This window comes from Carlito syrichta, unplaced genomic scaffold, assembly GCF_000164805.1.
Source record: "Carlito syrichta isolate Samal-C Ts95f unplaced genomic scaffold, Tarsius_syrichta-2.0.1 Scaffold310961, whole genome shotgun sequence".
Taxonomy (NCBI): Eukaryota; Metazoa; Chordata; class Mammalia; order Primates; family Tarsiidae; genus Carlito; species Carlito syrichta.
Window position 1 is genome coordinate 371,300 of NW_007255057.1, and position 24,187 is coordinate 395,486.

At 41.9% G+C, this 24,187-nt stretch overlaps 1 protein-coding gene across 5 annotated transcripts in view; it reads right to left on the reverse strand.

The window, feature by feature from the left end:
* SYNJ1 (synaptojanin 1) overlaps positions 1-24,187 on the reverse strand; it is a 106,215-nt gene extending 82,028 nt beyond the window's left edge. For 2 of the 5 annotated variants that reach the window (XM_021717763.1, XM_008068457.2), the window contains exons 1-2: positions 24,090-24,187; positions 22,921-23,066 (exon numbers count right to left, since the gene is read on the reverse strand). In XM_021717763.1, the coding sequence (XP_021573438.1) occupies positions 22,921-23,066; positions 24,090-24,187 (244 nt within the window). The other 3 variants (XM_021717766.1, XM_021717764.1, XM_021717765.1) reach the window with 2 other exon arrangements.

A 24,187-nucleotide genomic window follows, 5' to 3' on the forward strand; every position in this document is an offset into this window, starting at 1 on the left:
GAGGCTGCGGTGGCCGGGAGCGGCCACTGCACTCCAGTCTAGGCAACAGTGAGACTCCAACTCAAAAAAAAAAAAATACAGCATTTGTAAATACTTCACTCAATCTATCACCATGGCTCTTTTCCCCTTAACAAATCTCCCCTTGTATCCCATGCTTCACTCAAAAATGAACAATGTTGTTGCCCGTTCCATGTGTTCCATATTCACATTCTCTCCTCCTTTGTTCACAGTGTTGTTTCCATCTGGAATAACCGCTAGTCATCTTTGTATTTCCAAATATGTCCCATCCTCCAGTCCCTAAGGTGCCATTTCCCTTTCTGAAGTTTTCCCTGATCACTCCAGTTGGAAGTAAATCTTTCTCCTATTTTACACTACAGTCACTTGTAAAAATGAAACTCACTCTCATTCTTTGTATCACAACACAACCTAGCACAGAGACTCTGAACACAGCAGCTGCTGATTAACTATTCATTTAATAGACAAAAACAAACTGAGAGGTTGTGGCACAAAAGGACACATGTTGTTAATTTAAAAATAATACATGCCTGAGCCCAGGGGTTCCAGACCAGCCTGGGCAACTTGGCAAGACCTTGTCGCTACAATAAATCAAAAAATTAGCCCGGTGTGGTAGCACTGCACCTGTACTTCCAGCTATTTGGAAGGCTGAGGCAGAAGGATTGCCTGAGCCCAGCAGGTCAAGGCTGCGGTAGACATGAGAATGCCACTGCACTCCAGCCTGGGTGACAGAGTGAGCCTTGGACTCAAATAACAATAATAATACATAAAACAGCTGGGTGTAGTGGCTCACGCATGTAATCCCAACTCTTTGAGAGGTGGAGGCAAGAGGATTGCCTGAGTCCAGGGATTCAAGACAAACCTGGGTAACATGGTGACACCTCATCTCTACGATAGATCATAAAATTAGCTGGGCATAATGGCACATGCCTGTAATTTCAGCTACTTGGAAGGCTGAGGCGGAAGGATTACCTGAGCCCAGCAGGTCAAGGTTGAGGTGTCGTAAGCATACCACTGAACTCCAACCTGGGCAACAGAGTGAGACTGACTCAAAAAAAATTTTTTTTAATAAAAATAATACATAAAAGATAAACATTTTACCTCACCGTTGTAAGTATCTGAATGCCTTCATTATCAAAATCCACATTCAACTACATTCAACAACACCTCAGTTATGTCTGGAAGTTTTCAAATGTGTATGTCTTGGCTGAAAGTGAGGGTGAGAGTGAGAAGGTGGGGGCAGGGAAGACAGGCATTGCTCAATGATTGCTAGCCAAAGTTTAAAACAGTGGAGTTTATGAAGTGGCAGGATATGTGGAGAGCTCAGAGGAAACAAAGAATGAGCGGAAATGAGAGATACAGTGACACAGAAGTTCAGGTCACTTTCTTGCTAGTGCAGTCCTTCAAGGTATCCACCATGCTTTCAGGGAAAGGAATCAACTGCCTCTTGTGGAGAGATTTGTGGAGGTTTTTTCCCTCCTATTTATAAATGCTATTAAACAAACAATATGCTAAGCGAAACAAATCTTTATAAGTTACTGATTTCTAACTACAGGAGGTAGGAATTCTCAGAAGACTATTGTCTTAGGAGTTATTCTGAGCTCATCAAGATGTGCAGCAGTTCAGCTAAAGATAAGAAGGCCGGCGTCTCTTAGTTTACATGTCTTGTTTTTTTTTGAGTCGGAGTCTCACTTTGTTGCTCAGGCTGGAGTGCAGTGGCACACTCATGGCCACCACAACCTCAACCTGCAGGGTTCAGGAAATCCTACTGCCTCAGCCTTCCAAGTAGCTGGAACTACAGATGCGCACCACCACACCCAGCTAATTTTTTGATTTTTTATAGAGACAAAGTCTCACCAAGTTACCCAGACTGGTCTCAAACCCCTGGACTCAGGCAATCCTCTCACTCCGCCTCCCAAAGTGCTGGGATTATGGGCATGAGCCACCTGCCCAGCAGTTTACATGTCAAACACATAAACTAAGGCAAATTCCAACTTCATTTTTTTTTTTTTGAGTTGGAGTCTCACTCTGTCACCCAGACTGGAGTGCAGTGGCAGCCTCGACCTGCTGGGCTCTGGGGATCCTTCTGCCTCAGCCTTCCAAGTAGCTGGAACTACAGGCGCACGCTACCACACCTGGCTAGTTTTTTATTTATTTATTGTAGAGATGAGGAAGTTGCCCAGGTGGGTCTTGAACCACCAGACTCAGGCAATCCACTCACTTCAGCCTCCAAAAGTGCGGGATTACAGGCTGAGCCACCGAGCCCGGCTAAATTCCAACTTCTAAAGTTACTGCTACAGTACCTCAGAGATAAACAGTATCTAACTTCCTAAATAGTTTATTTTTTTGTTATTTTTAAATTTTTCCTCCCCACCAGTGTATATGTTCAATAAATAGATTATTTTATTTTATTTTATTTTTTTGAGTTGGAGTCTCACTCTGTCACCCAGACTAGAGTGCAATGGCCACTCCCCACCACCGCAGCCTCGACCTGCTGGGCTCTGGTGATCCTTCCGCTTCAGCCTTCCAAGTAGTTGGAACTACAGGTGCGCGCTACCATGCCAGGCTAATTTTTTGATTTATTGTAGAGATGAGGTCTCACCAAGTTGTTCAGCTGGGTTTCGAACCCACGGGTTCAGGCAATCCACTTACCTCAGCCTCCCAAGGTGCGGGATTATAGACTGAGCAACCGAGCCTGGCCAATAGATTATTTTAAAGAGGAAAATAACTTCTTCCCATGTCACTCGGCTGCCCAGGCTGAAGTGCAGTGGCACAATCACAGCTCACCTCGGGCTCCAATTCATGGGCTCAAGTGATCTTCCTGCATTAGCTCCGGAGTAGCTAGGACTACAGGCAAGTGCCACCATGCCTGGCTAATTTTATTTTATGTTATTTTTTTATTGAGACAAGTCGCACTATGTTGCCAAGGCTGGTCTCAAACTCCTGGGCTTAAGTGATCCTCCAACATGCATCTCCTAAAATGCTAGAATTATGGATGTGAGCCACCATACCCAGGCTATTTATGCCTTAAATTGTTTTAGTCTTCTATCTAATACAAACATGTATTTCCTAAGACCACAGAGCTATCTTAAGCATAAGTCTACAATCGCAGCTATATTTTAAACATATTCTTATATCAAGAATATCCAAAGGCCCTCTGATCTACTCCTAGTGAATACATAAATAAAAGGTCAAAGAATAGAATTTAAAGTAAAATAAAATATGTGCCATAAACATGTATTCTTACAAAACACTTATGAGGCCATCAGAGAGATTTGAACATTGACTAGATATGTGATTTTTTTAAATTACTGTTAAATTTTCAAATATGATGATGACATTGTGATTGTTTAAAAAAGAGTGCTTATCTTTTAACAATATGCAATATACTAAATGTTTAATACTGAAATGTTTATGGATGAAATAAAATGATGTCTGAGATTTACTTTACAGTAAATGAGCAGGGAGAGATAGTGGATAGGAATAAACAAACAAGTGTCCATGAACTGGTAATTGTGGAGGCTAGGTAACAAATACCTGGTGGTCAATTATAATATTCACTCTGCTTTGACATATGCTTGGTACATCCTAAAATGAAATGTCTAAAAAATTAATTTTCATAGCATTCCTTGGCATATGAGATACATTCAGAAAGGAGAGAAGACAAGATAACTCTAGCCAGTCAGTGAGAGAGCCAGCAGCTACTGGAATTCTACGTGATCAGAGAAGTACTTTCCTCCAATTACCCTAGATCAGTGGTATATCAGTCAAAAGTTCAAAAGGCCTTTGGATTTTTATAAACTTGAAAGGGAGCAAAAAGTTCTACAACCTTTAGGATGACCCCACAGCCTGTTCTTCCCAAGGTTATCAAATATTCACCAAATAATAAAGATATAATAAATTGAGAAAGGAGACAATTTGGCAATTCCAGATTGGAGGCCCCAAGAAGGGTAAATATTGTTATATTCTATCATAAATGTTTTCCTGACATCCATCCTAAATAACTTAGCTTTAATATTCTACTCTGTTGAAATTGTTTGAAACTATCCTTGGAAAATAATAAGCTTGCCTTTTGCCCATCAGCACAGAAGAGGTTAAGAAACAGTTAAAACTCATAAAGTCATGAGGTAGTAATATCCTACAACTTAATTCAGATAATTTAACTCACTCATTATTTTAGATCTGTGCATTTTTTCAAAGTTTTTTTACCTGAACAAATTTATGACAGAAGGCAGGTCCAACCTACAACTTTTCCTCTTTAAGCTACAGGATGGTAGTAAAAATAGAAGCTGTAGAGATGGTCTACTTATACGCTACAGAAAAAACTCGAGAGTATAAATATATCAATGTTCTCTATCAAAACTTAACATACCAATTATTCTCTATCACATTATTCAACACCCCCTTTTTAAATTTTTGCTGGAGTAGCTTACCTTTATAGCACTATGTCGTATGACAGAATTGGCATTATTCAGCATTACTGCTACTACAATCTCCCTTCTCAAATTAGAATTTAAGGTAAATAATGAAGCATTAAGATTGAACTAGAGAAATTCAGGGGCCATTGCTTTGTTAAACTCTGGTGTGTCCATGTGACTTTTTGAGTTATGTTTCCTAGTTTTGGCCCACTCCCCTACCTTGGGGAATTGAATCTCCTCTTTAATTTTTTTTTTTTTTTTTTTTTTTTTTTTAGTTAGTGTCTCACTCTGTCACCCAGGCTAGAGTGCAGTGGCACACTCATGGTCACTGTAGCGTCCACCTGCTGGGCTTAGGTGATCCTTCCAACTCAGCCTTCCAAATAGCTGTAACTACAGGCATATGCCACCATGCCTGGCTAATTTTTTGATTTATTGTAGAGATGAGGTCTTGCCAAGTTACCAGGCTGGTCTCGAACCCATGGGCTCAGGCAATCCTCTCACCGTGGCTTCCCAAAGTGCTGAGATTATAAGAGTGAGCCACTGTGCCCAGCTTCTAATTTACTTTCTAAATAAACTATACTTTCCAACCTTACTTCTGTGCAATTCTTCGCATTTTTGCATGGCACCAGATCACACACCCCACAGCAGGTCTGATCTAGCATTTTGGAGGCCCTGTTAAGATTTTCAAGCCTAACATTTTGCTGCACTCTCGCTCTCTCTCACTCTTCTCTTTTCAACCCAAGTCTCTCTATGGAGAGAAACAAGGTGCTTGGCGATCTTTCTCTGCTACTTGCTCTTTACACTTACCATCTACAACAGAGCTACAGCAAATGGACCTCTCCCTGTCCCCTCAGCCTTCTCCAGCTATATCATCACTGATTATCTAGTCAGTTTCTCTAGGGACTAGAGAAAGAAACAAAGCTTCAGGAGCCACATCTTTCCCACATCCTCCTCCTGAATTGCCTACAGAGCAGAAACCTGAAGAAAAGCTGCAGGAACATCCACATATGGATTAAGGAACTCAACTGGTAGGCCAGGCGCGGTGGCTCACATCTATAATCCCAGCACTTTGGGAGGTTGGGGCAAGAAGATTGCCTGAGTTCAGGGGTTCGAGACCAGTCTGAGCAACATGGAGAAACCTCATCTCTACAATAAATCAAAAAATTAGCCAGGTATGGTGGCGCATGCCTGTGGTTCCAGCTACTTGGAAGGTGAGGCAGAAGGATCACCTGAGTCCAGCTGGTCAAGGCTGCGGTGGCCATGAGTAGTGTGACAGAGTGAGACTCCGACTCAAAAAAAAAAAACAACCCCGGAAACTCACTCATACAACAGTGGGAATCTGCCTGGACTCCTGTAGTGAGCGTTGAGTCACTGGGACAGGTAGGGACATCTCTATACACTTATCCAGCAGGAAGCAGTCACAGAAGATTGACCTTTGTTCCCATTCCCAGCTTGTTTTGTGAACAAGTTAACCTAATCAGCCCTTTGTGACCTTCCTGACAAAGACCCCATCAACATGACAACAATAATGTGACTAATTCACCCATGTGCCTGCCATCCATTACCTAATGTCAGTACCTGTGCTTACCTGCTCTTTCTGATGACGTGAAACAGAATACCACTTAGTCACCTTAACAACCTGCCCCCATAAAGGGAAGGTTTAAAAGCACTTAAGTAGAGCCGGGCTCGGTGGCTCAGCCTGTAATCCTGCACTTTTGGGAGGCTGAGGTGAGTGGATTGCCTGAGCCCGCGGCTTCGAGACCCACCTGGGCAACTTGGCGAGACCTCATCTCTACATAAATCAAAAATTAGCCGGGCATGGTAGCGCACGCCTGTAGTTCCAGCTACTCGGAAGGCTGAGGTGGTGGCTGGGAGCAGCCACTGCACTCCAGTCTGGGTGACAGAGTGAGACTCCAACTCAAAAAAAAAGCACTTAAATTCAAGCAGCCATTGACCATTTTGTTGTTAAACTCTGGTGTGTTCACATGGCTCTTTGAGCTATGGCTGCCATGTTTCCTAGCTTGGGGAGGTGAATCTCTTCTCTCTAATTTACTTTCTAAATAAGCTATATTTTCCAATCTAAAAAAAAAAGATGAAAATATAATCTTATGCCTATTTCTCGATTTTCATGAGTTGTGACTCTAAAACAGATGCTTATTAAACACAGAATAGTTGTCATATAGTAATCACACCTGTATCGCTAACTCCACCATATGAACAGGAAGGAAACAAAATTAATTTATTACCCAAGATCAAGAGATAACATAAAAGTCACTTGCAATTTTTTTTTTTTTTTTTGGAGTCTCACTTGTCACCCAGGCTGGAGTACAGTGGCATGCTACTGGTCACCACAGTCTCAACCTGCTGGGTTCAGGCAATCCTTCTGCCTCAGCCTTCCAAGTAGTCAGAACTACAGGTGCACGCTATCAAGCCTGGCTAATGTTTTGATTCATTGAAGAGACGAGGTCTCACCATGTTGCCAAAGCTGGTCTCGAGCCCGCGGGCTCAGGGAATTCTCTTGCCTTGGCCTCCCAAGTGCTAGGATTATATGCTTGAGCCACCGAGCCCAGCCAAATGCTGGACTACAGGAACAAGCCACCACATTTGGCTAATATTTTGATTTATTGTAGAGATGAGGTCTCTCCGTGTTGCTCAGGCTGGTCTCGAACCCATGGACTCAGGCAATCCTCTCATCTCGGCCTCCCAAAGTGCTGGGATTATAGGCTTGAGCCACAGTGCCCGGCCAAAAAGTATTTTGAGGACAAAATTTAAATGTAAATTTCTCTAACTTCTGATGAATTATAATAACTCAAACTACATAATACAGCTACCCAGTAATGGTCCTACTATCCAATGTCAACATTCTACTCTGGCTCAAACCTTCCAGACTAGGGACAGACCGTCCTTCTCCAGCAGATACCGAAGACTGAGGTTAAAAAGGTCAATAAGCACATGCAAATAAGATTGCAAATTAGAATGATCTTCCTAGAATCACAATTTGCCTATGGTTGCATGCACTGCACTTTGTGGTCAGTTTATTTGCATGCAGCTAGCACTCTGATATAGAACCAGGGAAACTCCAGTGCAGAGGATTAGTCTAAGCTTCTCATTTTCAGAAGAAAAGGACTAGAGGTAAGGTGATTCACCCAAAATCAGATAATTAGCTGGCAGTAAAGCCTCTATCCATTTCATTCTATATAAAGATAATAATTATTTTAAAAGGAAAAGATTTTTCTTACATAAGTAATTAAAATTCCAGTTGAGGGCAACCCCCTTGTGTCCCTTCTCACTGTGGAAGCTTTTCTGTCCTCTCAATAAATCCTGCTTTAAAAATAAATAAATAAATAAAATAAAATTCCAGATGAAAGACATTAAACTATCCAAATTAATGTTTTATATAAACTTTACATTCCAAGTTTGGTAACATTTCAGAAAAAATAACCATTCATGCAGTAAGTATTTACTGAATACCTACTATGTGCCAGGACCCTGCCAAGTTTCAAGGAATAAAAGTCAGTACCCTGACACCTTCTTAGGAATCTACTAGGAAAACAGACATTATATAACCATACAAATGCGAACTTATAAATTATAGTAAGTACTATGATGAAGTTCCAGTAGACTGCAACAGGAGGACCTAACTTAAAATTGATTGTTAGGGCAGGACATTAGTTATAGAATAAGTTTGACTGAAGTGATTTTTACATTGAAACCTGAAGAATAAGCAGGAAGCTAGTCAAATGAAGAGCAGAGGTAAAAATGTTCCAGGCAACATACACATATCCTATGATACAGCAACCCCACTCCTTAAAAAATATATAACAGGAATGTGTATATATGTGTACCAAAAAACATGTACAAGGATGTTCATACAAATGTCATTTATAACAGTAAAAACTGAAAATAAAGTAAATGTCAACAGAACAGCTAAATACTGTAATATTCATACAATGTAATATTACATAGTAATGAAAATAAGTAAACCACTGCCATTTGCTACAACATGGATGATTTCCCATATATAACATTGACTGAAAGAAGCTGGACACAAAAGAATACATAATGAATACTTCCACTTATGCAAGTTTTCTTTTTTTTTTTTTTTTTTTTTTAGTTGGAGTCTCACTCTGTTGCCCAGACTGGAGTGCAGTGGCATGCTCCTGGCCACCGCAGCACACAGGTGTGCACTACCACGCCCGGCTAATTTTTGATTTATTGTAGAGACAAGGTCTCACCAAGTTGCCCGGGTGGGTCTTGAACCCATGGGTTCAGGCATCCACTCACCTTGGCCTCCCAAAGTGCTGGGATTACAGGCTGAGCCACGGAGCCTGGCTACTTATGCAAGTTTATCTTTTCAGATCATGATGAAGATAACTGGGAAGGAGCACTGGGGGAATACTCTATTACTCTGGAGAGATGGTAATAATGTTCTATTTCTCAACCCAGTGGTGGTAATATGGGTATTCCACTCTGTAGTAATTCATCAAGCGGTACATTTATGATTTACATAGTTTTCTATGTTATAATTTAACAAACTTATTATTTAAAAATACAAATTGGAGCAGAATAAACAGCATATATGAAGACCCTGAGGTTAGAAAGAATTTGGTATGTTCAGATCTAAAAGACCAAAGAGAAACCTAGAGGTAAAGTGGCATAAGATTAAAGAGGAAGACAGAGATTCGGTTTTAATGCATTTTTAAAATTTTTTGAGTCAGAGTCTCACTCTGTCGTCCAGGTTAGAGTGCAGGGGCACACTCACGGCCACCACAGCCTCGACCTGCTGAGCTCAGGCGATCCTTCTGCCTCAGTCTTCCAAGTAGCTGGAATTACAGGCACACGCCATCAAACTCAGCTTCTATTTTGATTTATTGTAGAGATAAGGTCTCGCCAAGTTGCCCAGGCTGGTCTTAAATCTGTGGGCTCAGGCAATCCTCTCATCTCGGCCTCCTAAGGTGCTGGGATTGTAGATGTGAGCTACCATGCCTGGCCTTTAATGCATCTTAAAGTTCAGATTTTAAGGCCAGGAACAGTGGCTCACGCCACTGTGGGGGACCAAGGCAGCCTTGAGCCCAGAAGTTCAACACCAGCCGAGGCAACACAGCAAGACCTCGTCTCTACAAAAAATAAAAAATTTAGCCGGGCATGGTGGCATGCACCCATGGTCTCAGCTACTTGGGAAGCTGAGGCAAATGGATTACCTGAGTCTAGGAGGTAGAGGCTATGGTGAGCCATGATCTACAGCCTGGGCAACAGAGCGAGACCATGATTTTTTTTTTTAAATGATAATAATAATAATAATAAAGTTCAGTGGCCAACCTTAGAGGACTAATAAGATTTAAACAGTATTTTTTAAAAGACTGAGGGGTAGATAGAGGAGTAGAAGCAGAGAGACCAGTTAAGGATGGAATTATAATGATCACAAAAGAGATGACAGCAGCTTGACTGAAATAGAACCAGCTGAAATGGTGTGAATTGCATGGATTCTCAATGAAATTAGAAGGATGAGTTGACTGTCCTTGGTAATGGAAGAGAACGTATAAAGCATGAAAGGAAGGGGTATTGAGGATGGTTCTTAAGTTCTAATTGAAACAACTGGGTGGACGTAGTGCAATCCACTGAAATAAGGAAGACTGAAGGAAGAGCAGGTCTGAGGGTATACAGAGGTCAATGAGACCAGCAACCAAGTACCCATTCCAAACATTTGGGGGTAGTATGGGAACCTAGACAGTCACAGTAATTTCTGCTTTCTTCTGCCTGATCCAAATAGCACATGATATCCCTATAGCCAAAGCAGTTGGTTCAGGAATAAATGCTCAATTTGATCCAGTGGGGGAAGTGCATTTTCATTTTGTTCTAATCCATGATCTCAATTGTGTTATCCAACATATCTATTCTACCCAGCTCCACGGCAATCCCACATAGCTTTGTAACAACTACAAGTCTGATAAATATACTTTCTTCCCCATTCACTAAGAGAATTGTTAAAACTACTAAACAAGATAGGCCAAAGACATATTCCCTATGCTGACCAAGAACAGACAATTAATAAGCATGAATGTACAACCAGCTAGGAATATACTTAATTATAAAATTCAAAAATAAAAAGATTGAAGAAAAAACAACAACAAAAAGATTCATCTTGCCTATACTTCATGCATAGTCCACAGGATATTAAAATACTTGTATTTACATTTCTGTAGGACAATCAATAGACTACAGCAAACCTATGGTCCACTAGTAGAATAGCTTAAAACACAACTCTTGATGAATATTTATTGCTAAGAGCTAGTTTATATAAGTAAACATATTTTATATATAAAAAGGTATATAAGAGGATTATGATAAAATAGGAAAACAGAGGCCAGGCATGGTGGTTTATGCCTATAATCCCAGTACTTTGGGAGTTGGAGGCAAGAGGATAGACTGAGTCCAGGGGTTCAAGACCAGCCGGGGCAACATAGCAAGACCTCGGTTCTACAATAAATCAAAAAATTAGCCAGGTGCAGTGGTGCGTGACTATGGTTCCAGTTACTTGAAAGGCTGAGGCAGAAGGATCACTTGAGCCCATCAGGTTGAGGCTGTGGTGGCCAAGAGCATGCCACTGCACTCTAGCCTGAGCAACAGAGGGAGACTCCAACTCAAAAAAAAAATAAGGGAAAACAGAATGTTTTAATAATTATAACATTCTGGCTGGGTGTGGTGGCTCAAGTCTATAATCCCAGCACTTTGGGAGGACGAGATGAAAGGATTGCCTGAACCCACGGGTTCAAGACCAGCCTGGGCAACATGGTGAGACCCTCATCTCCACAATAAATCAAAAAATCAGCCAGATGTGGTAGCGTACTCCTGTAGTGCAGGCTACTTGGAAGGCTGAGGCAGAAGATTACCTGAGCCTAGCAGGTCGAAGCTGAGGTGGCTGGGAGCGAGTTACTGCACTCCAGCCTGGGCGATAGAGTGAGACTCCAACTCAAAAAGTAATAATAATAATAATAACATTTAACATATACAAATACAGCCAGATGCAGAGGCTCACACCTGTAATCCCAGCACTTTGGGAGGCAGAGGTGAGAGGATTACCTGAGCCCAGGGGTTCAAGACCAGCCTAGGGACCTGGTAAGACCTGGTCTCTACAATAAATCAAAAAAACAGGCGGGCATGGCAGCAGAGGTCTGTGGTTCCAGCTACTTGGAAGGCTGAGGTGGAAGATCACCTGAGCCTGGCAGTCAAGGCTGTGGTGGCTGTGAGCACGCCACTGCACTCCAGCCTGGGATTTTTTTGTTGTTGTTGTTGTTTTGAGTTGGAGTCTCACTCCATCGCCCAGGCTGGAGTGTAGTGGCACACTCACAGTCACCCCAGCGTCGCCTTGCTGGGCTCAGGCAATACTTACACCTCAGTCTTCCAAGTAGTTGGAACTACAAGCATGCGCCACCACATTCAGCTAATTTTTTGGATTTTATTGTAGAGACGAGGTCTCGCCAAGTTGCCCAGGCTAGTCTCGAACCTCTGAGCCAGACAATCCACTCGCCTCGACCTCCCAAACTGCTGGAATTATAGGCATGAGCCACCATGCCCAACTCCATTCCACTCTATTGTTTCTTTCACTTTGTACACTTCTTTCAAAATTTCACTGATCCAGACTTTATCACTTCAAAATTCTTGTAAATGTTAGTACTGGATGAAAAGCAAAGTAACACTGTTAAAGTGCTACCCATTATAATTAGCTCTTATTTTTTTACCTTTTGAATGCCTGAAAAAGTGAGTGGTTGGATATAGAATACTAGGTGGATGGTTTTGTTTTGTTTCTTCTTCCCAGTTAAAGATGCTGCTCTGTCCTCTGGCTTGGATTGCTTCTAAAGAAAAGTCTACTATCATTCTTATCTTTACCCTACTATACATATGTGTCTTTTCTTTCCTTGGGTTGCTTTTAAGATTTCCCCTGTATCATTGGTAAATAGCAATTTGATTATGTATTTAGGTATATTTTTTTTCATGTTTCTTCTGCTTGGGGTTCATTTCGCTTCTTGGATATGTAGATCTACAGTTTTCACCAAATTTGGAAAATTGCCAGCTATTATTTCTTCAAATGTTTTTCTTCCCTATAAACTTCTCCCTGGGATGCCAATTACAAATGCATATTGGGCCACTTGAAGATGTCCTACAGTTCACGGATGCTGTGCTTATTTACTTATTTTAGTCTTTTTTCTCTCTCTGTATTTCATTTTGGACAGTTTCTATTACTATGTCTTCAAGTTTGCCAACCATTTCTTCCGCAGTGTCTGAGTAATCCCTAACAGTGTATTTTTTCATTTCAGATATTTTTATTTTCATTTCTGGAAGTTTGGTTTGGGTATTTCACATTTTTCATGTCTCTCCTTAACATGCTCATTCTTTCCTCTATTTTTTGAACATATAGGGTATATTTATAATAGTTGTTTTAATGTCCTTGCCTATTAATTTTAGCATCTGCTTCTACAGATTGACTTTTCTCCTTATTACAAGATGTATTTTTCTTCTTTGCACATACATTAATTTTGTACTGTAAATTTTACAAGACTGAATGCTGAAGACACATATATGCACAAATTCCTGTAAATATTCGTAAACTTTGTTCTGAGATAGTTATTTGGAATCTAAGTTTTTAGAAACAATGTGATCCCTATGGATCTTGTTTTTAACCTTTGTTAGGAAGGACCAGGACAGAATATAGTCTAGGGCTACTCTTATCTTATTAGTGAAGCAATATACCCTTTTGAATACTCAACTCAATTCCCTATGCGCTAAAGATTTCTCCACTCTGGCTGTTCAGCATGAACTATTCCGAGCCCTGTGCAAGCTCCAGAAATTTTTCTCCCTGCTCCTTTTCGGTGATTATTTTCCTACCTTGGATGGTTTTCTCACACACTAGCACTGACCAGTACTCAGCTGAAATCTCAAGTGGAACCCTCTCAGCTCTCTGGAGCTCTTTATGCAGCTATCTCCTCTCTGGGATTCAGCTTTCAGAATTCTGGCTGCCTTGGCCTCCCCATATTCTCTATTCACGGAGACTGCCAAGTTTTGGTAGGGTGCATCTTCTACTGCTGTGGCCTGGAAGCTCTTCAGGCAGTAAGCTGGAGCAATCATAATGCCCACCTCATTTGTTTCCCTTCTTTTGGGGGTCAACATCTTGTGCTGCCTATTGTTCAACGTGTGAAAACCATTCCATATATTTTGTTCATTTTGTTGGTGTTATTTAAGGTGGGAGGGTAAATATAGTTCCTGTTTCTCCACCATGGTCAGAAGCAAAACCTATTAGAGTCCTGGGCTAGTTATATTTTATGGGACAAATCAGAATATCTGATAGACCTGAAATCATATAACAGAAAATCATGGAGTTTTACTATTCAGTGAGAAAGAAGCTCTGCCTTTCCCTTTTATTCCCTCATAGCAAGGTTAAATGGTAAAGAAATGAAAGCACTTAGGAGCTACTGGTTTGGCCCTACATTAGTAGGCTACTCCTGCTACTGATCCAGGATAGACAAGTTGGTTTGACTTTAATGAGTTGATATTTAAGTTGCTGACTTTCTATTAAACATGTACATTCTAAAAATTATTTATAAAAAGAAAATGAGTTTTTGCAACCCTAACATAAAGTGATATGTAACAAGTCTAAATTCCATATTTCTGTGCTGAAAAAGTCAACTATAAAAAGTCTCTTCTTCCCTCAACTTGCAAATTTTTCTCAAAAAGAGATAGGATACTGCAAATTATCTAAAGGGCAATCATGTTGACTGACAGCATTTGGCAATTAAAAAAAACAACTATGCACACTGCTTTCATTACCATCTACTACATTTATCCAAAATCTCAGAACCTAACATTTCTTGGCCCAACAAAGAAACTTTGCTTTTTATGAACCTGCCCTAAATTAAACCATGTTTTCCTCTTTGATATTTTAATAGTTTGTAGGCAAAAACACAAGTGCAGCAGTTTTCTCATTGGAGTCTCTCTTACAGTCTTCTACTGGCATTCCCTTCTTTTCGTTCTTCATTCTCCACCCTTGAAAACAATAGCCACCACCCTCACAATACACAAATGGTAACTGACAAAATCCAAGCAATTATTTAATTTTTCCAAGCCTCAGTTTCCACATCTGTGAACTATAGATAAAAGCACAATCCACAGAACTGAGTGAAATAAAGGGTGTCAGATACCACATTTTCTGAACTGTATGATGAGATGCCCCAGGACACTACAGCAAATTCTCAGGGACGCTACAAGATACTTTAAATTGAAGGAAACACTGAGATTCTCAACATGTGTTGGAAATCGGCCACACTATTAGAGGTGGTTCAGAGTTGTAACACTAGATTGTAGTACATTCCTTGAATGATATATATTTGTGAAGCTGTGTTTTTGGTGGTTGCTGTGATAACAGAAAGTATTACTTGAAAATCAATGTGAGGCCAGGCTCAGTGGCTCAGTCTGTAATCCCAGCACTTTGGGAGGCCGAAGTGAGTGGATTGCCTGAGCCCGCGGGTTCAAGACCTGCCTGGGCAACTTGACAAGACCTCATTTCTACAATAAATCAAAAATTAGCCGGGTGTGGTAGCACGCGCCTGTAGTTCCAGCTACTTGGAAGGCTGAGGTTAAAGGATCACCAGAGCCCAACAGGTCGAGGCTGCGGTGGCCAGGAGCGGCCACTGCACTCCAGTCTAGTTGACAGAGTGAGACTCCAACTCAAAAAAAAAAAGAAAGAAAATAAATGTGGAGCCAGGTGCAGTAGTTCATACCTGTAATCCCAGAACTCTGGGAGACAGAAGCAAGAGGATTGACTGAGTCCAGAGGTTCTTGGCGAGATCTCGTCTCAACAATAAATCAAAAAATTAGCCAGGCATGGTGGCACACACATGTGGTTCCAGCTACTTGGAAGGCTGAGGCAGAAGGATCACCTGAGCCCATGCCCAGGCTTCAGTGGCTGTGAGCATGCCACTGGACTCTAGCCTGGGTGACAGAATGAGATTCTGACTCAAAAAAAAAAAAGAAAAAAGAAAAGTAAATCAATGTGGAACAGAAAATGAGGAGGGCAGTGTTCCATCTGATTCCAAGGTTAGAAAAGCTGTTCAGTGCTCAAAAGGTACACACATCCCATTAGTAAATAACTATGGTTACTTATGAAGAAAATAAATTACTTTCAATTTATTCTGCATTATTTTTTTTCTTTTTCTTTTTTTCTTTTTTTTGAGTAGGAGTCTCACTCTGTTGCCCAGGCTGGAGTGCAGTGACATGCCCACAGCCACTGCATCCTCGACCTGCTAGGTTCAGGTGATCCTTCTGCCTCAGTCATCCAAGTAGCTGGAAATACAAGCATGCCACCATGCCAGGCTAGTTTTTGGTGTATTGTAGAGATGAGGACTTGCCATGTTGCCCAGGCTGGTTTCAAACCCCTGGGCTCAGGCAATCCTTCATCTCTGCTTACCAAACTGTTGGGATTACAGGTGTGAACCCCTGCGCCTGGCCTGCATTATTTTTTTCAAACAGCTACTAAAGTTGTTAGGACATAAACACTTTTGGAACTAATTAATAAAAAGAACAATAAGGTACTGCTTATGGACTAGGGAGGCTGTGAAAAACTTATTGAGATACTAAGGTCGCCATGAACAGTAAAGTCTAGAAAGCTCTGGCTTAATGTTGTGACTGGCAGAGTAAGCTTTCATTAAGTGGCAACTATTATTTCATTATTATCAGTCCTTTATACTAAATAGTTTCCTAGAAAAGACAGAATACTTCACATCCTGTGATAAAGAGAATGTGTTCTATAGTATTATGATTTATATCTCCATGATATAAGAAAAAATTAGCCAGGCTGGGTGGCTCAGCCTGTAATCCCAGCACTTTGGGAGGCCGAGGTGAGTGGATTGCCTGAGTCCGTGGGTTCGAGACCCGCCTGGGCAACTTGACGAGACCTCATCTCTACAATAAATCAAAAAAAACATTAGCCAGGCGTGGTAGCACATGCTTATAGTTCTAGCTACTTGGAAGGCTGAGGCGAAAGGATCACTGGAGCCCAGCAGGTTGAGGCTGCAGTGGCCGGGAGCGGCCACTGCACTCCAGTCTGAGTGACAGAGTGAGACTCCAACTCAAAAACAAAACAAAACAAAAAAAAAAAGAAAAGAAAAGAAAAAATTAGGTGGACAAAGAATCTCCTATGGACAACCAGAGGTAAAACCAGGTCCAGAGATAAATGTTATGGCCTTTATGTCAACTGAGTGCATAGTTTGAGCCCAAATCAGATTCAAATTATGCTACTTGGAAATCTGAAAATAATATTACCACAAGACAAATAAAAACAGTATCCGGGGGGGGGGGGGCTCAAGCCTGTAATTCCAGCACTTTGGGAGACCAAGGTGAGAGGATTGCCCAAGCTCAGGAGTTTGAGCCCAGCCTGGGCAACTTGGCAAGACCTAGTCTCTACAATAAATCAAAAAATTAGCCGGGCATGGTGGCACACATCTGTATTCCAGCTACTTGGAAGGTTAAGGTGGAAGGATCGCCTGAGCCCAGCAGCAGGTCAAGGCTGCAGTGGCCGTGAGTGTGCTACTGAACTCCAGCTGCCCCATACTAGCATGTAATATGGAAAACAGCAAATGCTTTAATGTTAAGAGTTAGGAATTTACATCACTAGTCTATACCCTCATGTTGTTGTTGTTTTGTTTTTTCTGAGTTGGAGTCTCGCTCTGTCTCCCCAGACTGGAGTGCAGTGGCTGCTCCCGGCCACCCTAGACTTGACCTGCTGGGCTCCGGTGTTCCCTCCGCCTCAGCCTTCCAAGTAGCTGGAACTACAGGCGCGCGCTACCACGCCCGGCTGATTTTTGACTTACTGTAGAGATGAGGTCTCGCCAAGTTGCCTAGGTCGAACCCGCGGGCTCAGGCAATCCATTCACCTCAGCCTCCCAAAGGCGCGGGATTACAGGCTGAGCCACCAAGCCTGGCTGTTTTTTTTTTTAATTTAGCTTTTTTGGAGTTGGACTCTCACTCTGTTGCCCAGGCTAGAATGCAGTGGCATGCTCACAGTCACTGTAGCCTCAGCCTCCTGGGTTTAGGTGATCCTTCTGCCTCCAGTAGCTGGGATTACAGGCATGCACCACCACACCCAGCTGATTTATTTATTTATTTTGTTGGTAGAGATGAGGTTTCCCTACTCTTCCCAGACTGGTCTTGGACTCCTGAGCTCAAGCAGTCTTCCTGCTTCAGTCTCCCATAGTGCTGGGAGTAAGCCATCGCGCTTGACCTTTTATCTGTTAGTAAACTAGTTTCCAGAAAAGAAAATATGTATTGTTATAATTCACTGATCATGATACTGCTTATTCTGGTACAGATGCAGCATACTGGTCAGAGTCCACCTGCTACACTGAACCATTGCTCCACATGCATCAAACTTCAATATAATTGAACATTTTCTATATAAATAATTTTTTAAACTAAGTAATGCTAAAAATGGATACCCTACGAAAAAGCATTAACTGTTATCTAAGGATAAGAACATTTCAAAAGTTTTTTTCAGAAACAAATGCAACAGCAGAAATTAATAATGAAAATTATTTTCTATTTAAAGAAATGTAACTTCAAAATTAATTCTTAGTATTCCTAGAAGTCTAAGTAACATTCATCATAGACATTTTTTTTTTTTTTCTTGAGCCGGAATCTCACTCTGTCTCCCAGGCTGGAGTGCAGTAGCACATTTATGGCCGCCGCAGCCTCGACCTACTGGGCTCGGGGGATTCATATCAGCTTTCCAAGTAGCTGGAACTATAGGCATGTGCCACCACGTCCAGCTAATTTTTTGATTTACTGTAGAGACAAGGTCTCACAATGTTACCTAGGACACTTGGCCAGCTCCTCACAGACTTTTTTTTTGGCAGGGCGGGGGTTGGAGTCTCTCTGACGCCCAGGCTGGAGTGCAGTGGCATGCTCAAGGCCACTGCCTTCCGCCTCAGTCTTCCAAGCAGCTGGCACTACAGGCATGTGTCACCATGCCTGGCTAATTTTTGACTTATTGTAAAGATGAGGTCTTGCCAAGTTGCCCAGGCTGGTCTCGAACCTTTGGACTCAGGCAATCCTCTCACCTCGGTCTCCCAATAATAAATAACAGTAGCATTAAAATGCTAGAAACATGATTATTTTGGATAAAACCTGCAAGCCAAAAAAAGTGATCCCCTAATCCTTCATAGAAAGGTCTATATAAACTCTTCTCAGAAATGATCATCACAATCTAATCATAAATCTCTAGAGGGCTGGAGCCCAGGCACCAGTATTTATAAAAGCTGCCCAGGTGATTATAACATTATGTCACAGCATCATAACTGATTTAAGCTTAGAATCCTATCAACATAAAGAAAGAATACTGAGGCTGTATTAGTGAACCCTCTGTTGCTAAAAGAATCCATGGTCTCAGACTATTTTCATTGTATTTTATCTTGCAACCTATTTTTTGGTATGTACTAACAATATGAAGCATAAAATTTTATGGCACTTCGGGGCTCCCAAAGTGCTGGGATTACAGGCTTGAGCCACCATGCCTGGCCTCATAGACATTTTAAATAGGCATTTCAGAAGAACTTTAGTAACACAGTTAATAGTTATTTCCAGCTGGGCACGATGGCTCACTCCTGTAATCCCAGCACTTTGGGAGTGGAGGCGAGAGGATTGCCTGAGCCCAGGGGTTCAAGAACAGCCTGGGAAAATTGGCAAGACCTCGTCTCTACAATAAATCAAGAAAAATTAGCAAGGTGTCATGCGTGGTGCACGCCTGTAGTTCCAGCCACTTGGAAGGCTAAGGTGGAAGGATAGCCTGAGTCCAGCAGGTAGAGACTGCAGTGGTTATGAGTATGCAACCGCACTGCAGCCTGAGTGAAAGAGTGAAACTCCAACTTTAAAAAAAAGTTATTTTCAACAGGAGTTTTCCGTAACAAATCCAAAAAATGTGTGATACATGTCTTTTATATCAGCAGCTCTGTCAAACAGCAATTCTTTAAAATACAGGAAATGTATATTCCTTTTTGATTGGAAAAGGATACCACATTTTCAAACATCATAACCATTTTTGTCAACTTTGTAATCAAGTTTATATTAGTCTTTCCCTTGATGTCATTCATTCAAGTGATTACTTATTTTTAAAGTATGGGAAAACTGTACTAAGCACTAGGAACACAAACATTTCTAAGATGTAGACCTTTTCCTCAAGGAGTCTGGCATCCAGACACAGAAATCTGAGCAGAATTTCACATGATATGAAGGCACTATACTGAAATGCTATGGGAATACTACCACTTGGTTCAGCCTGAGGGTGTCAAAAAACTGTTTATTAGCCCCATTATAAATAACAATAGCATTAAAATGCTGGAAACATGGCTATTTTGCATAAAATCTGCAAGCCAAAAAAAGTGATCCCCTAATCCTTCATAGAAAGGTCTATATAAACTCTTCTCAGAAATGAACATCACAATCTAATTATAAATCTATAGAGGGCTGGAGCCCAGGCACCAGTATTTATTTATAAAAGCTGCCCAGGTGATTATAACATTGATTATGTCATAGCATCATAACTGATTTAAGCTTAGAATTCTATCAACATAAAGAAAGAATCCTGAGGCTGCATTAGTGAACCCTCTGTTGCTAAAAGGATCCATGATCTGAGATTACTTCCATTGTATTTTATCTTGCAACCTATTTTTTGGTATATACTAACAATATGAAACATGAAATTTTATGACACTTCAGGCATAAGCCAAGAAAATTAAGTAATTGGTAATCCTCAGCACTGTGTTGACTAAAATGTCTAATTTTTTAAAACTTGACTTTTTAAATCCAAGGAAGCTAGAGATGGTTGAAATTATAAACTTTTGGTACATGAAGACCAAGCCCTGCTAGGGTCACTTTCACTATCTATTTCCAAGAAAAACACCTGCATATAAGCAGTTAGAGAACAAAACAATCAGGACACAAAGTGTTCATCTTGTGATACAGATTAAGTTATAACAGAAATGAAGGGAAGGCAAAGATAAATGTGAGTTGAAGAGGTTGGGGAAGATTCTCATGGAGAAAGAAGACCTGAATGGGACTGACAGGCTCAGATTAGACAGGTAAAGAGAAACACTCAAGCAGTCTTGGAGGAACAAAGTGTAACAGGGAAGTGCATGATGAAGTTTAAAGTATGATAAAAACACCAGGAGATCAACACCAGACAGATGACAGGATGAGGAGTTTGAATTTAATCCTAGTGGAAAACAGGGTTAAACTTTGCTTCAATATTAAAATGATTTTAGAAGATTCTTCTGGTTCAGATGCAGTGGCTCAACCTGTAATACCAGCACTTTAGGAGGCCAAGGCAAGAGGATTGCATGAGTTTGAAAACACCCTAGGCAACATATCAAGACCTTGTCTCTACAAAACAAATAAAAAAATAAGCCAGGCATGGTGGTACGCACCTGTAGGCCCAGCTACTTGAGAGACTGAGGCAGGAAGATTGCCTGAGCCCAGGAGGTGGAGACTGTAGTGAGCCGTGATCACACCACGGTACTCAGTCTGGATGACTGAGTGAGATCTTGACTTGAAAAAAAATTTTTTTCTGGTGTATTAATATGGAGGATGCAAGGCCAAGAGCGGTGGCTCACGACTGTAATCCCAGCACTTTGGGAGGCCAAGGCAAGAGGATTGCCTGAGCCTGTGGGTTCAAGACCAGACTGAGCAACATGGCGAGACCTTGTCTCTACAATAAATTAAAAAATTAGCTGGGCATGGTGGTGTGTTCCTGTAGTTCCAGTTACTTGGAAGGCTAAGGCAGAAGTATCATCTGAGCCCAGCAGGTCAAGGCTGTGGTGGCCGTGAGTGTGCCACTGCACTCCAGCCTGGGCAATAGTAAGATCCCGACTCAAAAAAAATAAAAATAAAAATAAAAATTGTGAGGGTTTAAGCTGGACACAGTGGCTCACACCTGTAATTCCAGCATTTGGGAGGCTGAGGCAAGAGGATTGCTTGAGCCCAGGAGTTCAAGACCAGCCTGAGCAGCATAGCAAGACCATGTCTTTACAAAAAATCAAAAAATTAGACAGGTGTGGTGGCGCATGCCTGTGGTCCTAGCTACTGGGGAGGCTGAGGTAGGAGGATGGCAATTAAGTCCATCCTGATTGAATACAACCAATATCATTCATACTTGTTGCTTAGAAGACATAGAGACCTTCTTCATTCAAACCATGTTATCATATGTACCAAAAATACATATATTTCTTCTACATTGTTCTTTACTTGAGATTTTTCATAACGTCACTACCCTTTTCTCCATCAGAATAAAATTATACTATTTTAGTCAGGTCAACATTTAAATTGACATTAACATTCTATATACAAAGATTAGGGTCTTACACTCTTCACTTATTGAGTCTGGAGAAAGTTTAATCGTTTGGAAGTGTGCTCTTCAGACACTATTTTTAATTTATAAAAACATAAGCAGTTACTAAACTGATCATAACATAACAAAAAAATAATAAGTAATTAATCCTAGCAGGCCTCTAATGGATATCACATTTAAAATAACTCCAAACTGGGGTTATCTGCCTAAATCTTACGTTAAGAAACACAATATTCAAATTATCTTTTTAATTTCATCCACTAACTCATAAAATAACCCAAATCTTACTAATCTACTATTTTTCCTGTGATGTAGTAGTCCTTTTCTTAGACTATCAAAATAATTTTTTCATAATGAAATCAGTGATATCGCATATGAAATTTGAGACACTGTTTAAAATTCTCTTAATGAAAGTATAAGGGCCTTAACATAAGATACTCTGACAATATTGAATAACATTAAATAAAATCCACTATTATAACTGACCAAAAAAATCATGAGTTTGCATGATATGATATAAACTGCAACAAAATTTCTTTGAGAAAAAGATCTACTAACAGAAGCAGCAGCAGAACTCAAGAAAGCAAAATCCTATAACCAAAACCTCCACCTCCTGCTAACAAAAAGTTTACAGGAAGCCAGGTACAGTGGCTCATGCCTATAATTCCAGCACTTTGGGAGGCTGAGGTGAGAGGATTGCCTGAGGCCCACAGGTTTGAGATCAGCCTGGGCAACTTGGCAAGACCTCAATAAATCAATAAATCAAAAAGCTAGCCAGACATGGTGCAGCCTGCCTGTAGTTCCAGCTACTTGGAAGGCTGAGACAGAAGAATCACCTGAGCCCAGCAGGTAGAAGCTGTGGTGGCCATGAGTGGACCCACTGCACTCCAGCCTGGTCAACAAGAGTGAGACTCCAACAAAAAAAAAAAAAAAAAAAAAAATTTATAGGAAAATAAGGTTTGATTAAAAGTAAATAAGAGCACAATCTACTAGATGAAATACAGTGAAAGGGTAGTCAGACTCTGTAAAAAATGATTGAATCTAAATTATTTCAAATCAAAACAGAGACCATGACCAGCTGGGCACCAACAGATGACTTACAGAGCACAGCTACAGCCCCAGACTCGAACATGAGACATTCCTCCTTATGCCTAGTTTCCACTATGAGGCTGAAAGGTAGGGGATCCAATTTGTGATAGATCCGAAATCCTTTGCTGAACGCCATTCTCCTTTCTTCAGAGGCAGTCCTGTGAAAACCAAGCAAAGCAAAGCAAATGAAGCTGATATTGCCTTCTGCAGCGAGGACTGAAAGGCATCCAGAAGTCCCTCCCTGCCAGGTTTTGATGGGGGGCTGGGGTGGAAAAAAAGGAGCAAAGGGAGAAAATGGTTTATTCCAAAAGATAAGTCGTCACTTAATTCTACCAAAAAACAGAGGGAAAGCTTATCGATTCTCACGGCAAGACAAGGTTTTAACACTTTAAGTCCACAAACGGTTTGGTTAAGATGAGTTTCCTGTTTAATTTATGCTTACTGGAAGGAAAAATTTTGAGCGTATTTCGGAGTTGTTTATCAGCTTCCTGCTTCAAGATCTGTCACTACGTAGAAAGAGAAGCAATTTGGAAACTTCAAGCCGTTCCCTCGCTGGAGAAGGCGAGGAGGTGGGAGGGAAGGTTAACAAGGCTGGCTCAAAGCTCCTTAGGGGGCAGGAGAAGAGGAAGGATTATCCTACACGACCGGCTCCCCCGGGGCGGCGACGAAGGGCAAGGCAAGCGGCACAGGTTACGGCCGCCTCCCGCCCAGTCCCGGGCCACGGCCGGCTGTGCGGACTGCAGGCGGGGCCGATAAATATGAATGGCCACCCGGGAAGAGTCACGACTCGGGGCACCGACACGACTGGGGCCCCTCGGGGGTCCCGGGCAGTCGACCGCCCGGGAGAACGGCTCCTTCTCAGGAAAACGGAGGCGCCCAGCAGCCCAACCCCTCCATTTATGCGCCAGAATGCCCGGCGCCCAGACAGACTGGGATCCTTCCCGCCGGCTGACTGACAGCCGCTGTCACCCCGGCCCCCGGCCCGACGCGGCGCCGGGCACAACCCGTGGTCTCCCCACAACCCCTCCCGCCCTCCCGCACCCGGGCTGCCTACGGTAGCCCCTCACCGCTCTCGCTGAGGCTGCAGCGGCGGAGACTGACTCAGGAAGCGTCCGCCCGCCCGCCCGGCTCCGGGTGGGTCTGGTGGCGGCCGCTCCCCGCCCCCCCGCCGGCTTGCTCACCTCTTCCTCCGGCTCCTCCTCCTCCTTCTCCCGCAGCCTCCGCCGCCACAGCCGCCGGAGACGTCACTTCCGCTCCAGCAGGCCCATCTCTTCCGCAT